This window comes from Trachemys scripta, chromosome 18, assembly GCF_013100865.1.
Source record: "Trachemys scripta elegans isolate TJP31775 chromosome 18, CAS_Tse_1.0, whole genome shotgun sequence".
NCBI lineage: Eukaryota > Metazoa > Chordata > Testudines > Emydidae > Trachemys > Trachemys scripta.
This window is the reverse complement of record NC_048315.1, coordinates 9,821,411-9,837,506: the sequence shown is the minus strand read 5'-3', so window position 1 is coordinate 9,837,506 and position 16,096 is coordinate 9,821,411. Positions and strand designations below refer to the sequence as shown.

General features: G+C 51.5%; 1 protein-coding gene across 4 annotated transcripts in view; it reads right to left on the bottom strand.

Moving 5' to 3' along the window:
- SGSM2 (small G protein signaling modulator 2) overlaps window positions 1–16,096 on the bottom strand; it is a 136,797-nt gene that overhangs the window by 48,175 nt on the left and 72,526 nt on the right. For all 4 annotated transcript variants that reach the window (XM_034752868.1, XM_034752870.1, XM_034752869.1 and 1 more), the window contains exon 3: window positions 5,216–5,378. In XM_034752868.1, coding sequence (XP_034608759.1) covers window positions 5,216–5,378 — 163 coding nt within the window. The remainder of the gene's footprint in view (window positions 1–5,215; window positions 5,379–16,096) is intronic.

Here is a 16,096-nt window from a genome sequence, read left to right as displayed (position 1 = left end):
GGGCATTTGGGATCCCATCCTACTTCCCCACTGTAGATTGGATCCATTAGATTAGATAGACTGCATAGCAGGTCCACTGACCCCGGAGGAGCGGCTCTTCTGGTCTGGCTGAGACTGATCCCAACAGAGCAAAAATCTAAATGTTCCAGAGAATCAACTGCCTAAAAGGCGCAGACGTTTATTTCTAATCAAATGTAACTGCAAACTTCACTTAGTCCTTGTAGAGCTGCAGGAAGGACCGTAGAAAGGATGGATGCAGACATTCAAATAGTAACGTCTGGAGACTCATCAATGGCATTTCGACAGTATCCTCCATCCTGAAGGATCTCAAGGTGCTTTGTCAGCTGTGTATGTGACAGCCACCATCTTGGGCAGATGCACTGGGGATCTCCAGAGCTAATAGCACGAGCTGCTATAACTTGAGTTTAAGAGCCAAAGATTTCTAGTTGGAGCCATAAGACTCTAGATTCCCTGTGGATCAGGCCCAGAGGGGGACCCGTAACAAATACTGACCAATGGGTTAGACATTCATCCAACACCCAAAATGCAGCCACCTCTGGGATGGAAGGCAGCAGCCCCATGAATAACTGGAGCACAGCACGCTGCACAAGAGCGGGGGCAGGGGAATTATGGGAAAATCTCTACTCTTAGGAAAGTTCCATGAGCTCTTTGACGGCTACAGAACAGCCACTGGGGGTGTCTCTCTCTCTTTTTTTTTTTTTTTTTTTTTAAGGTCATGTCCAAGTGATTTGGGTTGAGAACCAGAGGGTTTGGCATGAGATTTTAACAATGGATTCAGGGTTTCCAAAGGGCTAGCCAGCGGCAGTGCATTTGATCAAAACTCATCCAAGTCCCAGTGAAATAAACAAAGGAATGGGAGGTGGCTGGTCGTGGGCTGCGGTGGCTACAGAACACACCTGCAAAGCAATGCAGAGATCAGACGGCTCAAGTAAAGGAGGCGAGTTAGAGGGAGATGTCTGCAGAGCCCAGCCAGGTCCAAAGGCTGGGGAAGGCGCACGCCAGCCAGCAGGACGGGGCAAGAGGTGGGGCTCATCTCAAGGAAACAGATAATTAAAGGGAACGGATGATATACGCTGAGCCCGATTCATCCCTGGGAGGCATCAGTGGATTATGCCAGGGATGAATTTGTCCCACTGTCTCAGCCAATCTGCTCTTAAATCAGAGCCGGTGTGATCTGGCTTTGATGGGGGACAGTGTGCCAAATGCAGAGGGGCAGAGTTGAGCAGCTGCTCCGAGCGCTCTTTTGAACGCCGTACCCAGCAATAAGGTCCATGTCTAGCAGCAGCTCCCATGCTGCACGTTATTGATTGGCCTGACTCGACCCTACTTTCCTTTGGATTTTTTACAAAACAGCCTCCAGCCTATTAAAGGAAATGGCCCAAATGCACACGCTATGCCTTATTGATCGATTCTTAACAAGAACTACTAATCCAGGGCCAGATTTGGGCTCCCCCCCTGAGGCATGCCAATTCTGACCTGCACACACTCCCTCCCCAGGCCATTTCTTGGTGCAGAGATTGACAGGCCCACGACACAATGGGAAGCAGTCCAGTGAGCTGCGCAAATACGAAATTGACACCACTGCGTTTTCCCAGGATTTGCACTCCACTGCCCAGACAGCACACTGGCTGGCCTACGCCCGTTCGCATCAGCCTCTTGTCTGCTGTGCTCTGTTGTCCTCACTTCCCCTTCACACTTGGAGCCCAGGGCTGCAAGGTTTGTATAATTTTTGGTGGTGCCCAGAATGGGTCCAAGCAGAGTTGTCCTGTCCATTGGACGGACCGGGGCAACTGCCCCAGGCCCCATCGTTTGGGGGGCCCTGCGTTTCAGGGGGATGTGGGGTTCAGGGTGGTCTGAGGGGTTAGTGGGGGGGGCTGGTGCCAGCAGCAGCGAGCGACCCAGCCCCAGCCCACCCCGCCAGCTCCCAGCGTCGCTCGGGGGAGCGGGTAGAAGCTGGAAAGAAGTGGGCAGGGACTTGGGGAAGGGGTGGAATGGGGGCGGGAAGAGGTGGGATGGGGTCTTGGGAGAAGGGGTGCAGTGGGGGCGAGTTTGCTTGCTGCTGCAGGCGCCAGGTCCCCCACTAACCCTACAGGCCGCCCTGGACCCCGCATCCCCCTGAAGCACGGGGTCCCCCAAAGCATGGGGCCCAGGGCAGTTGTCCTGGTCCATCCTATACACGGGGCGGCTCTGATTAAATATAAGCCCAAACATTGGTGGAACCGGGCTCACGTTTCTGAATATTGGTGGAGCCCGGGCACCACCGGCCCATATAACTCACCGCCTATGTTCATTTCCCTTCCCCCTAGCAGCGAGCTTCATATTTCCTGCTACCCGGGAGTTTATTGCCTTAAAGGCCAATATTGATTATCCTTATTGACACTGACATTCGTATGCTCGGAACCTGGCCAGGGATGCCTCCTGATCCAGTGGCAAACTGGATTAAGCCATGTAAACATCATTCTGAACCTTCCCTCCACCCAAGGAATCGCCGGTCCAAGGTAAAACCGTATGGTCTAGCAAGTTACAAGCCCAACAGTTGCTTGTCACTGTCGATATAATTAGTGACCTGAACAGAGTTGGAATCAGAGCCTGATCTTTGTAGCTGAGTTTGCTGCCTATAGCTTCCCAGTTTCTTAAAGGTGACCTACAAAGGGAAAAAGAAAATGGGTTTGTGCCCTTTTTTGCTTCTTTCTGATGCACTAGGGTGACCTGAAATGGGAGCGCTTTTTTCCTCTCCCCTGTTTTGCATCAACGCGGCTTGTGCCGTTAGTTACGCAGCACAGAAGGAGAACGCTGCTCCATACAGAACGCCTGTCATGCGGCAACCAACGAATAATATAAGAAATGAAGATTATAGATACCATCGTCAGAACAGTCACCCCAAACCCTTCATCTAATGAGGCAGTGCACAGGATGTAGAAAACAATTTACTGTAACGTGCTCGCATTCCTGCCAAGTACACAGTATGGCCCCGACTCAGGAAAGCACTTAAGCATGTGGACTAAAGCCATTAGATTGGAAGCTCTTTGAGGCAGGGACAATCTTGGTGTTTGTACAGCGCCTAAGCACCATGAGGTGCTGGTCCATGACAGGGGCTCCTAGGTGCTGCCACAACCCAAACCAATAGCCGTAAGAATAACCGTACCTAGTCAAGGCAGCTCTGAAGCATGTGACATCAATGGACTTAAGAACATGCTTAAGGGCATCTACCCTGCCCCACAGTTTGGACTACTGGAGTGTGAATAGCAACACACCCCAAAGTGCTGCGCTGTAACTCCGCTATGCGGACACTGCAGGTACAAACGAAAAGGCTCCCACTTCACAGTAATGTAATTCTCTTTGAAGAGGATTGCGTTAATGCGCACACTTAGTTTGCACCTGCAGCGTCCACGTGGGCGAGTTACAGCGCAGCACCGCGAACTGTGGGGCAGCGTAGGCATGCCCTAACTACTGTCCTAAATGGGGATGCTTCTGTGAATCGGAGCCTCAGGAATCATAACAGTGGAGCCAGTTTCTCTGATTGTATACATTCAGTGAACTGAATTCAAGTCTCATCTGCTCTGTTTTGTTAGAGGTCACAGCTGGAGGTCCCGGAGCAGTGGACTGGGAGTTTTCTCAGCCTTTAATTGAAGGGGCGCGGATGTTGAATTTTTAACAAAAAAGTGTCTTTCTTTCAAACGTTTAAACCAGACCAAACAAAATGGAAAAAGGTAGAGATTTTAAATCAATAAAGAGGCCGGAGATTAATAAAAAAAATTGGCAAAGGAAAGGGTTTATTAAACATACATCCATGAAAGGGTTTGATAATAAAAGGAAGTTAAATAAAAGGTAAGTGTTGGAAAAATAAACAGAAAGGAGGCAGGGTTAAACTAGCTAATTTAAATAAATGTTTAAATGATTCAGAAACATCACAGTGGGTGAGCTCATATCTTTTATTGGAACATCAATTGATGCTTACTGGAAACCTGTATAACTACAGGAACTTAGTGCAACAAGTTATTCAGGAGATCAAAAGTTCCTATTAGTACAAAGACCCGCGGCCAGATTCAGCAGCCCCATTGTGCCCGGTGCTGTACAAACACATTGGAAGATGCAGTCCTTTCCCCGGTGAATTTACAATCCAAGGCCCTGATCCTGCAAAGACTTATGCACTTGAGTAGCTCCACTGACTTCAATGGAATCACCGACAGTGAGTAAAACGGAGCATGTGCTTTAGACTTTCCAGGATCAGGGCTTCAGGCTCGCATGTTTAAAGTGAGGCCCATATTTACTACCTTGCTGAGTCAATCAGGGCCTGACCGCTGTTACCTTCCTCCTCCCCCTTATTGTCTGTTACAGTCATTGGTTTAGCTCATCATCTATTAGGCCCTGATCCTGGGATGAGCTCCACGCAGGTGGGACTCCTATTCCTAAATGACCTCCGCTGAATCAGCCGGCAGGAAGGACACTGCAGGATCATGGCCTTAAAGTGGAAACGCCGTGGGGAAGGGACCAGGTCTCGCTGTGTGTTCAGACAGCGCCTAGTTAGTACAATGCTAACTGGGGTGTATTGAATCCAGTGTCACTTGCCCTGTTCCTCTAGTGGGCCTATCAGGTCTCCTAACGCACGTAGAGAAAAAAGGGTGATCCAGGGGAACAAACGAGCAGGCAAAGATAAACGTTCAAGCCTTTACTCCATAAAGAACCAGCCTCTGCCACAAGGCGCTCTGTCTGGCGCTGGCTTTGGCAAGGGGCGAGCCGAGACTTGCTTTTCCGCTAAGCTCTGTTTATTCTGTTACCTGATCCCATCCACCTCCATCCAATCTGTCTGCTTTGTCCACCTGTCGCATCCTGGCCGATACCTAGACAGCGAGCTGCCTGTGAGCAGCAACTGTCTTCTGCGTTATTTGTCTCGACAGCACCTGGTATAATCTGGGGTCCTGACCCTTGACTGGGGGTCCCGGGCACACCGTGATGCACATAATGAGTAAAAAAAAAAAGAGCGTAAACCCAGTTCTCGTCCATTGGCCCTTTGCCACTCACTTGAGAACATTTGATCTTTTGAAAATGTTGACAAAAATTCATTTTCGACAAGTTTTGCAATCGTTTTCTGACCGGTTGAATTTTTCCCCCCAAAGTAATTTTCTGAGCAGCTCTACCCGTCCCCTTCAAGCCGCCATGACTTTCTCACATTAAGAACAGCCCTTGGCCTTACCTGCCTTCCGCCTGCTGCTGCAGCTCCTGCGCTTTCTTGCATATGTCCCCAGCTACCGCGTACGTCTTGCCAACTTTGGTGAAAAGGGCAGCGACCTTATCGGTCCGGAGGAAGCCGGCGGCTCTGCGTTTCAGCATGTGCAGGAGGCACACCTCCACCACAGCTGGAAAAGGAAAGGAGACATCGCCGTGAGCACTCGGATCCTCCACTCCATTCTTCTTGGCATGTGTCAGTAAGGAGAAGAAAGTCATCTAATGAAATGAATCTAAGATCTAGGGAGGGAGAGAATATGGGCCAGGGTAGTAAGTAATGAGGACCCAAGGGTTCTATTCCTGTTCAGCTGCGGACTCACTGTGTGACCTCAAACAAATCACTTACTCTCTTTGTGCCTCAGTTTCCCCATCAGGAAAGCAGGGATAACAACTGAACTGGGCTCCTACAACTCTACCACCTGCAGAGCATTCACTAATGATCGGCCCTGCTTTATTGGTGACGAACACAACACTTAGAGAAAAACAGGGAGCGGGGGGAGAAGAGGAAGTAGTCTAGCCAAAAAGACTGCGTCTTTATCATAACAGACGTAACGAGGCATGTCTGAAACCAGCTGGGACAATTAGCGCTGGAGATCTTGGGGGAACAGGGCTGGCTTTCCACAGCTTTTACGCAATGAAAGAGGCTTCAGTGAGGAAGATGATGGATTTAATGACGGAGGGGGGGGGCAGGGTGTTGTGTGTGGGGGTATTTTTTTTAATAAAAGGAAATGTACATCAAACACAGCAGCAAGAAGGCTGGATGGAGATATCCATCCCTGGACAGTGCAGCACATCTGGCTTGAGCATCATGGGATTGATCCAGTTCTCCCTGAAGTCTCTGGGGAAAACTGTCCATTCCCTTAGGCCTTGCTAGGTGGGAAGCCTCTAGGTAAGACAGACGAGTCTGTGTAGGGACTTGTTTTAAAATCTGTTTTCTCTTGTGTTATCCTTTATTCCTGCTGTTAAGATTAAACAATACTTGGGTTTAAGCAGGCTGTCTGGTCACCGTATTCACTGCTGGACACAGACTCCTGAAGGGAAAACCCCAGTCAGACCTGCTGAGTAGAAACAGTGGAGATACAGGATGCTGTAGGCCTGGGGCCCAGTCTAGGTATGGGAGAATCATGTGACCCCACTACAAGAGAGATAAAAGCCTGACACCTGAGAGGGTGCACTCAGAGAGACCAGGACGGGGACAGAGATACAGCAAAGGTTGCCAGGTGTCCGGTCGAAAAGGGACCCTAGTGGCTCTGGTCAGCACTGCTGACCGGGCCATTAAAAGTCTGGTCGGCGGTGCAGTGGGGCTAAGACGCCCTGGTTCAGCATGGCTCCCGGAAGCGGCCGGCACGTCCTTCTGGCTCCTAGGCTCAGGGGAGATCAGAGAAGCTGCCCCCGCTCCGAGTGCCGGCTCTGTAGCTCCTATTGGCCGGGAACAGCAGGCATTGGGAGCTGCGGGGGTGGTGCCTGCACACGCCGGGGAGCGGGAGGGAGAGCCAGCGTGCACAGCCACCGGGCTGCCCTGTGCCTGGAAGCCGGACATGCTGGTCGCTTCCAGGAGCTGCGTGGAGCCAGGGCAGGCAGGGAACCTGCCTTAGCCCTGTTAAGCCGCCTGAGGTAAGCACTGCCCAGCTGGAATCCAAACTCACACCCCAACCTCCTGCCCCAGGTTGAAATCTCCTCCCACTCCCTAGCTCCCTCCCAGCGTCCGCACCCCCACTTGCACCTCTACCCCCGACCTTAGCCCTGAGCCCCCTCCCGCACTCCAAACCCCTCGGCCCCAGCCCGGAGCCCCCTCCTGCACCCCAAACCCCTCATCCCTGACCCCACCCCAGAGTGCACACCCTCAGATGGAGCCCACACTCCCTCCCTCACCACAACCCCCTGCCCGAGCCCAGAGCTCCCTCCCGCACCCTGAACCCCTCATTTATGACCCCACCCCAGAGCCCGCACCCCCAGCTGGAGCCCTTACCTCCTCCCGCACCCCAACCTAGTGAAAGTGAGTATGGGGGGGAGAGCAAGCGCCAGAGGGAGGGGGGATGGAGTGAGTTGGGGGCAGGGCCTCAGGGAACGGGTGGGGCTGGGGGCGGTGCAAGGGTATTTGGTTTTGTGCGATTACAAAGTTAGCAACCCTTTCGTGCAGATGGCTCCGTAACTGCGAGGCTACCAAGCTGTTACGTTCGTTCTGCGATTCTTATCGCAACAGACTCTGAAGTTCACCAGCCAAATAGTGACTCCCGAAGCCCACACGGGTTTTATTTCAGTCTTACACAATTCCCCCCAGAAAGCTGAACGTTACACTTCCGCTGCTGCAGAGAGCCATGAGACTAGGGTGGACAACAGCTGAGCAGTGGGGGGGGAGGGGGGGGAGCCATTCATATCTACTAGTGTTTAAATCTATGCTGCAAATGACTCATCCAGGCAACGCTGTACGCAAAGGAAGACAAGATCGCTTACTCATTGAAAAAGTAAGTCCCTGAAGCCTCTGCAGATCGCTCACCCCTCTCCGGAGTTTGCTTTCCAGCCTCTGAACAATGTTCTCCCATGTTTATTGATTGCAATTTACCACCGACTGTCTGCTGCTAACATTGCAACATTAAATTTTCATCACAAACAACAAACTGCGTTCCATCCGCTCCGACATACATTACCTCCGCATTAGAACCTGGCAGCTAAGCGTGAAGAACGCAATACCTGCCTGCACTCTGAGCCCAAGCTTGCCAGGTGCCGAGTCCTTCCTGCACCCTCCTCTATCAGGCTTATACGACTCCCATGACTGTAGCATCTAAGCACCTGGCAGTCTTTAATGGATCCATCCTCCCAATAGCCCTACAAGGTACAATGGTCCCCATTTTGCAGACGGGAAACGGACAGATTCTTAAAGATGTTTAGGCACCCGAAGATACAGATCGGGGCTTTTGAAAATCCTACTGGGCACGAAGGTGCCTGACTCCAACGGGATCACTCCTCTGATTGACATAACTATGCTGGCACCAGCCGGACTGTAGAGATAGCCCCAGTTGGCACATGAGTCAGCAAGTCGAGTTAAAGGCCAGTTTTGAGAGTTGAACCTGGGGTAGCTAACTCAAGCGAAGAACACACCTTTTTTCACCTGAATTTCTCTCTGTACCTCAGTTCCCCATCTGTAAATTGGGGATAACAATACTCCCTTTCCCCTTTGTCTTCTCTATTTAGACTGTAAACAATTGTATTTCTTACTATCGGTCTGTACAGCGCCTAGCACAATGGGGCCCTGATCTCAGCTATAAATAAATAATCAATCATAGGAATAGTAATAATCCACACCAATTTCCGTAGGTATCCTAGTCTGGGAATACTTGTTTAAAATCAAGGCTGTACGGTGAGTTTGTACTCTGCCCCAAGTGCCTCTGCAGGCAACCCTCTGAACAAGACTACCTTCCTCAATGCACTTGCGATAGACACTCCAGATAAACTGTCATCTGTAGGAAAATTCTAAACACAGGCCTTCCTCCAAACAAATAGACGGTTTGAATCAACCTAGTTTTATTGCTAGCTCCTTGCAAATGCCCTGGACCTTGGGAGAGACTAGAATGCATTTCATGCTTATCCTTCATCAACAAAAGGCTTTCATGTGTTTTCATTTTTAATTAAAGTATTCATGCTTTCCATTAATCAGTTCCTTAACTAGGGATACTCAAGATCTTACAGTCCGCTGGTTTAATAGGGTGAACAGCATACAGCGGCCACTATCTTGGAAACCAGATGGATAAAATACTGATCCATTGATTTTATTTATTTTTTTGGTTGCACATTTCCCCATGTTCGAAATCGCTGGAGTTTGAAGGCTACTTCAGTTGTCATTTACATCAACAGGGTTATTATTAGTGTAAAATATTCATAAGCCTCTAAAGTCACTGCCAATTACCCTTCCCGGTTGTAAAAAGCGAACGCAGTAATTCATGGAGTTCTATTAATACACATTTAGTGCCCACTTACTGTTCCCCAGTTGAACTGTAAATACAGCAACAAACAAGTCTGCCGATCTCAAAAATGGCAAGTCAGGTGTACCTTTAATTTGGAAACATCATTAGTTAGCGTTATTTACATAATGGTAGCCTCTGGAAGCCCTAACCAAGGCCAGAGCCCCATTGGGCCCAGCCACTGTGCACACAGGATACGTCTACATTGTAGTCAGAGGTGTGACTGCGGCTGTTGCATGTGTAGACATCCCCGAGCTAACCTGGATCTAGATAGCTGCAATAATAGCAGCAGCAAAGCTGGGGCAACATGGACTACATGACCCCACCCAGGACCCTGGTATGTACCTGAGTGCCTAGGGAACTCAGCCCAGATCTCCTGGGGGCCAGCCCAATGCCTTAGCCACAGGACCATCCCCATCTGAAGGCAAGCGTGGACCCCTCTTGAACTTCCTGCCCTCCTTCCACTATGCAACCGTCTCACAGTCTCCTAAGGACCAATCTGATGAGAAATAAATACACAGAGTGGCGTTTGCAAGGGGCGGAATGCATTCCGGCAATGAGAAAAGCAGACCGTACAGCAATGAATCCCTCGCCAGCACTCTATCCCAGAGCAGATCGGAGAAAGCAGACAGTGGAACAGACAGGACGATTTGAAAGCTAGCGTTTGCATCAAGGACTTTTAGAACCAGAAGGAAGCCACAAGGAACAGCCCGGCCCACGGGGAAGCTGCCGTCACCCATCTGCATCGCGCACAAGAATTACAGCTCTGACGCATCGCCCCACTCGAAGGCGCGCAGCGGATGTGGGCAAATAGAAGGAAATACCAACGAGACGCAGGAGACCAAGGATGCCAGGGTGGACAGTGGAGACATTAAGACAGCTGGATAATTTCCCTACTTTCTTGTACCGCTCGGGCTCCGTTGGGGCTTTTCAGGCACAGCCTCGCCACGGGGCTGCCCTGGGAACGTTACTGCGGCATTATTATTGTTGCATTACAGTAGCACCTAGCGGCCATTCCCCCGGGGCCTCACTGAGCTAGCGTTGTACAAGCACACAGCAAAGGGCAGCCCCCGACCCCAAGAGCTCACAGTCGCGACAGACAGGAGGGGAAACTGAGTCAGGGAATGGGAAAGTGACTTGCCCAAGGGCTCAGAGCAGATCAGGGGAGAGCCAGCAACAGAACCCAGGTCTCTTGACTCGGGTGCTCTAGCCACTAGACCCCGCCACTCCCTGTGGACAAGTAAGCTCAGCTGGTCAGCGTGGTAGGTTCCTCACCTGTCTCCTTGGATGGGGCTCAGGGACTGAAGGTGTAGCCAGCCTCTGTGTGGGTGGCTCCTTGCACCTCCCCCTCCGGCTCACCCACCATGTGCAGGCAGCTCTGTTTATTATTTGTACTGCCGCAGGGCCAGGCTATTCTCAGAGGCGCGGCGGAAGAAGTAGCAGCAGATTTAGACATTGCCTGGATGCGAGGACCCAGATGAGAGGCCTGAGATTACGGGCCTCCGTCACCGGCAGGCAGGTGCTGGCCGCAGCGATGGAGAAAGGAGGGAACGCACACAGGTGCTGTGTGTAGCCCCAGACCGAGCGGCAGCTGGTCTCTGATCACCAATTACCACGATTTAGTAGGGATCAAATCAACCCAAGGCTGGGAGCCTGTGCAAGTGATTCGTTTAGTGCCTCCGAGACCTGCAGGGAAGCTCACCGCAAGCTCATGCTACTCGGCAATGACTAGTGACAGCTGCACAGGTCTGCACTGCCTGCAGGAGTCGACGGGACTTCAAACTGACTGAGGCCCGCGTCGCTGTCCAGTGCGGCAGGCATAGTACGGGAGGGGCTCAATCGACTCCCTCATGGAGGAGTCGAGCCGCCCAGCACAGGTCTTGGCTCTCCTCCGACCCTCTCCTTTCCTTTATGGGAAGTGGGAGATCTTCCCCTCGCGGACATCTTGGTCTTCTTGGCCAGGGCCGGGGATCAGTGCCGGCTCGTGGACAGCACCGGCGGGGCGCTCCGTACCGATGCTGCGGTGCTCGGTGCCGGGGTCAGCGCCGACTCCATCAGGAGTGTCCTGAGACGGACGTCTCTCTCCTTTTTCATTCTGGGTTTGAACGACTTACAGCTGCGACACTTGTCGCTTACGCGTCCTTCTCCTAGACACAAACATGCGGTTCGCTGATGGGCATGGGCTGCTTACAACGAAAGCCTGGGGATTGGGGCATGCGGGCGCCACTCCAGGGAATGCCAGAGCCGGTCCCCTACGGATACCGCTAAGGGAAAAACTTCCGGCACCGGTGTGTGTGGCGAGCACACACACCGACTATGGACTGGACATGAGCAAGCCCTCGAAGAAGCAGCTGCACTTATGCTCTTTCAACAACTGCAGGGTTCCCATTCTGCACAACTTGGGCCGTGGGCTCAGCTGTCCCAAAGGAGCCCACTGGTCCAGCAAGGCTGATATCCCGCATTCAGCGCTGGGATACTGCCCAACGGCTAACAATTCCTAAGACAGCAAGCCCTGTGCTCCCCAGCCACACAGCGTACGGAAGCAGAGTGGAGGAACAGGACATCCCTGCCTGACCCCTCAGCACTTAGCTCATACCGCGAGGCAGGAGCTTTGATCCAGACCGCCTCCAGATGGTATGGGCAGCTATTGTTTTCCTGTGCTCTGGCTTAAGGAGCAGCCTCGGCCTGACTGCATCATCCCTGTGAGAGGGGCCGTCTCCGCTCTGAGTGCGGCGGGGGCGAGCGCTGCACGGATGCTCGTGGGGATTCACGAGTCCAAGCAGAGCCGCACGAGAAGAACAGAGCGTGCTCCCAGAGCTGCTCTTTCCGGCACGACTGCAGAGCCTGTCCCCTGGAAGGAGCCCAGCCCAAAAGCACTCAGGGAGGCGGGGTGTGAGGAGGGGGGCCACGCCGGCGCATCACTGAAAAAACCTCGTGAGATGTTTCAAATAAAGCAGAAATAATTGGTCGGGGTAAAACAGAGCCGGGAAGAGACGCATCGCTGTTGCTTAGGAACCGTTTTTTTTTTTTTAATAAGACAATAAAATATTAATGAAACAAATTTAGTAAAAACCACAGCCGAGACGGCTTTAATTATTAATATTCGCTGTGGCTGCTACCGAGGATAATCTCCACCCCGCCTGTCCCGAAAGCCCCAATATTTAATTATGTCACTGTGACATTTCTCATCACCACGAGTCATGAAAACGCTACTTAATTGACTAGAACACATGCGTAACATACGTGTGAAGAGAAATGGCAGGAAAGGCATTTGACTGAACCATTGTACTCTCAGCATTCGGAGGTACTTGTCCTATTTCGGTGGACGGAAGGATGGCCTTGTGGTTAAGGCACTGGCCTGGGGATCAGGAGAGTTGGTTTCGATTCCTGGATCCACCTACTGTGCGACCATATCATTTAATTTCTCTGTGCCTCGGTTGTCTCTCTGTACAACAGGGATGATAAGACGCTCTTTGTCTTATCTGTTTAGGTGATAAGGTATTCATGGCAGGGGCTGTCTCTTAATCTACGCAGGCATTTAGTAGCCCAGTTCATCAGAAGTTAGAGGCTTAAAGCGCCCGGTGTACCCATTAGAATCCCCACCCCCCAAGCTCACCAGGCCACACGCAGCTTCATGGCACATTAGTCAATCAGCCCCGCTTGGCTACGTGAAGCGACCTTTTGTGTGTGTCCAGACACAGGACCACCCAGAGGTTTTGGGGGGGACCTGGGGCAAAATCTGGACTCCCCCACTCTTCCAAAAATATTAATGACGACGGGGAAAGGGGTTTGGAGACGGAGCCCTCCCTTACTCCCCCTGCAGGGGCTGGGCCCAGCTCCTCGCTCCAGGCGTTGTGACCTGACGCGCAGCGTCGCAGCACGACTTAGGTTTGGCCCCGCAACCCTTCCATCATGACAGAGGGGCCAAGAGGTCAAATTTCAGCAAGTGGTGTTGCGATCTCATGTGCCAGCTCACACCACCATGCAGTTTGGGGGCCTCGCACACGGGGACCGGGGCAAGCTTCCCTTTTTACCCTCACCCCATTGGTAGCCCTGGGCAGAGACCGTAATAATCTCATTGCATGTGTCATCAGATTCCCATTGTCCCCACCACACACTGAAAAACCACACCGATCAGCCACTCAGAACCAAACAGGAAACGTCAAATGAGTTTAAAGCGCGTGCGAAAACCTGCTGTTTCTCGGGTGGTGAACGGCTCTATTAGGCTCTTGCCAAAGAAGATCGAGAAGCGACTGTCACTGGGGTAGGATGTGAAAGTACCTTCATGGAGCAAAAATACCCGGTATTTTCAGACGCTAATCTACCAGAGAAAGGCATGATGAGAACCAATGGCTGGAAGCTGCCTCCAGGCAAATTCAAATCTGAAATAAACCTCAATTTTTTTTTGTATATAGTAAACGTGATCAAAAACTGGAACAAACTACCAAGGGAAGCAGTGAATTCTCAAACACTAAGTCTTCAAATCAAGACTGGATGCCTCCCTGAAGATATGCTTTAGGCAAACAAGTTATTGGGTGATATACAGGACTTAACGGGATAAATTCTCTGGCCGGGAAATATAAAGGAGGTCACACTGAAAGAATTACCAACACTTCTCTAACAGAGCTGCAGCCAGGGATTACCTCATGCTTCTCTGAAAGGCAGCCATTTCTGAAGTTGGACATGGCAGCTATCTAAGGCCTGGTCTACACTAGGCGTTTATGTCGAAGTTAGCGCCGTTACATCGAATTAACCCTGCACCCGTCCACACCGCGAAGGTATTTAGTTCGACATAGAGGTCTCTTTAATTCGACTTCTGTACTCCTCCCCGACGAGGGGAGTAGCGCTAAATTCGACATGGCCATGTCGAATTAGGCTAGGTGTGGATGGAAATCGACGTTAATAGCTCCGGGAGCTATCCCACAGTGCACCACTCTGTTGACGCTCTGGACAGCAGTACGAGCTCGGATGCTCTGACCAGCCACACAGGAAAAGCCCCGGGAAAATTTGAATTTGAATTCCTTTTCCTGTCTGGCCAGTTTGAATCTCATTTCCTGTCTGGACATCGTGGCGAGCTCAGCAGCACTGGCAACGATGCAGAGCTCTCCAGCACTGATGGCAGTGCAATCTCAGAATAGAAAGAGGGCCCCAGCATGGACTGATCGGGAAGTCTTGGATCTCATCGCTGTGTGGGGCGATGAGTCCGTGCTTTCCGAGCTGCGATCCAAAAGACGGAATGCAAAGATCTATGAGAAGATCTCTAAAGACATGGCAGAGAGAGGATACAGCCGGGATGTAACGCAGTGCCGCGTGAAAATCAAGGAGCTGAGGCAAGGCTACCAGAAGACCAAAGAGGCAAACGGACGCTCCGGATCCCATCCCCAGACATCCCGTTTCTACGAGGCACTGCATTCCATCCTCGGTGCGGCCGCCACCACTACCCCACCACTGACTGTGGACTCTGAGGATGGGATAGTGTCCACGGCCGGATCCTCGGACATGTTAGCGGACGGGGAAGATGAGGAAGGAGATGAGGAGGACGAGGCAGTCGACAGCGCTCACAACGCTGATTTCCCCGACAGCCAGGATCTCTTCATCACCCTTACAGAGATCCCCTACCAACCCTCCCCAGCCGTTACCCCGGACACAGAATCTGGTGAAGGATCATCCAGTAAGTGTTGTAAACATCTAAACATTTATTTGTAACAGAACATGATTATTAACAATGTAAAAAATGGGTTTCTCATGATTACTTTGAATAACTTAACGGTTCAGTCATGGGCAGTGCAAGTATTTCAAAAAAATCTAGCAATGTCCGGTTTTGCATGATTGTCCTGCCCAAGCCGCTCTACTGTGTAGTCCCTGCTACTGCAGCTACAGTAAGATGCGGTCTATATGTCCGGGGATGGAGCAGAAATCCTCCTGGGACATCTCAAGGAAGCTCTCCTGCAGGTAATTTGAAATCCGCTGCATTAGGTTCTTGGGGAGAGCGGCCTTATTGGGTCCTCCGTAGTAGGACACGTTGCCGCGCCACGAGACTAGCAAGTACTCCGGAATCATTGCTTGGCACAGCATGGCGGCATACGGCCCTGGTCTTTGGAGGCTTTCCCGGAGCATTCTCTGTCTGTCGCTCTCAGAGATCCTCATGAGGGTGATGTCGCTCATGAAGACCTGCTTTGAATGAGGTAGGGGAATGTTATTAGTGTTGGCTGGTTTGCAGCCACGCGGTGGAGGCGGGAAAGGGTCAGCCGAAAGGGATCGTTCCCGGGGACAGCCGCGAGGGTGTGGGACAGGAGCAAACTTCCTGCTTGCCGGATTGCTGGCAGCAGGGACCGACATTGATTTCAATGTGAAATGAGGCCATTGCTAATATTAAAGTTTTAAGCTGCCACGAATCTACGGCTTACCATGTCTGCCTGCAACAGAAATTCCGTTGTCCTGACAGGGTTCTCAAAAGTGCTCTGCAAAACCACAGACAGTGAATGCGAAGGCCGAGAATTCGACCTTGTGCTGAGTGCGCATGTGATAGGTGCTGTGCATGGTCCTGTTCACAGAGAAAGACTATGTTCTTTGTTCACAACTACATTTATCTTTCTGAGGAATTCACTCCCTTTTTCCCATTCCCACAGCCCCATCTGCGACTGTCTCACAACCTAGCCTGTCATCACACTCCCAGAGGCTAGGGAGGATTAGGCATAAGAAGAAGAGGACACGGGAGGACATGTTCTCCGAGCTTATAGCCTGCTCCAGAGCACAGGCAGCACAGCAGACCCAGTGGCGGGAGAACTTGTCCCAAATGCACCAAGCCAACATGGATCGGGAGGAGAGGTGGCGTCAGGAAGACCAGCAGGCGACTCAAACCCTGCTTGGACTACTGAGGGAGCAAACGG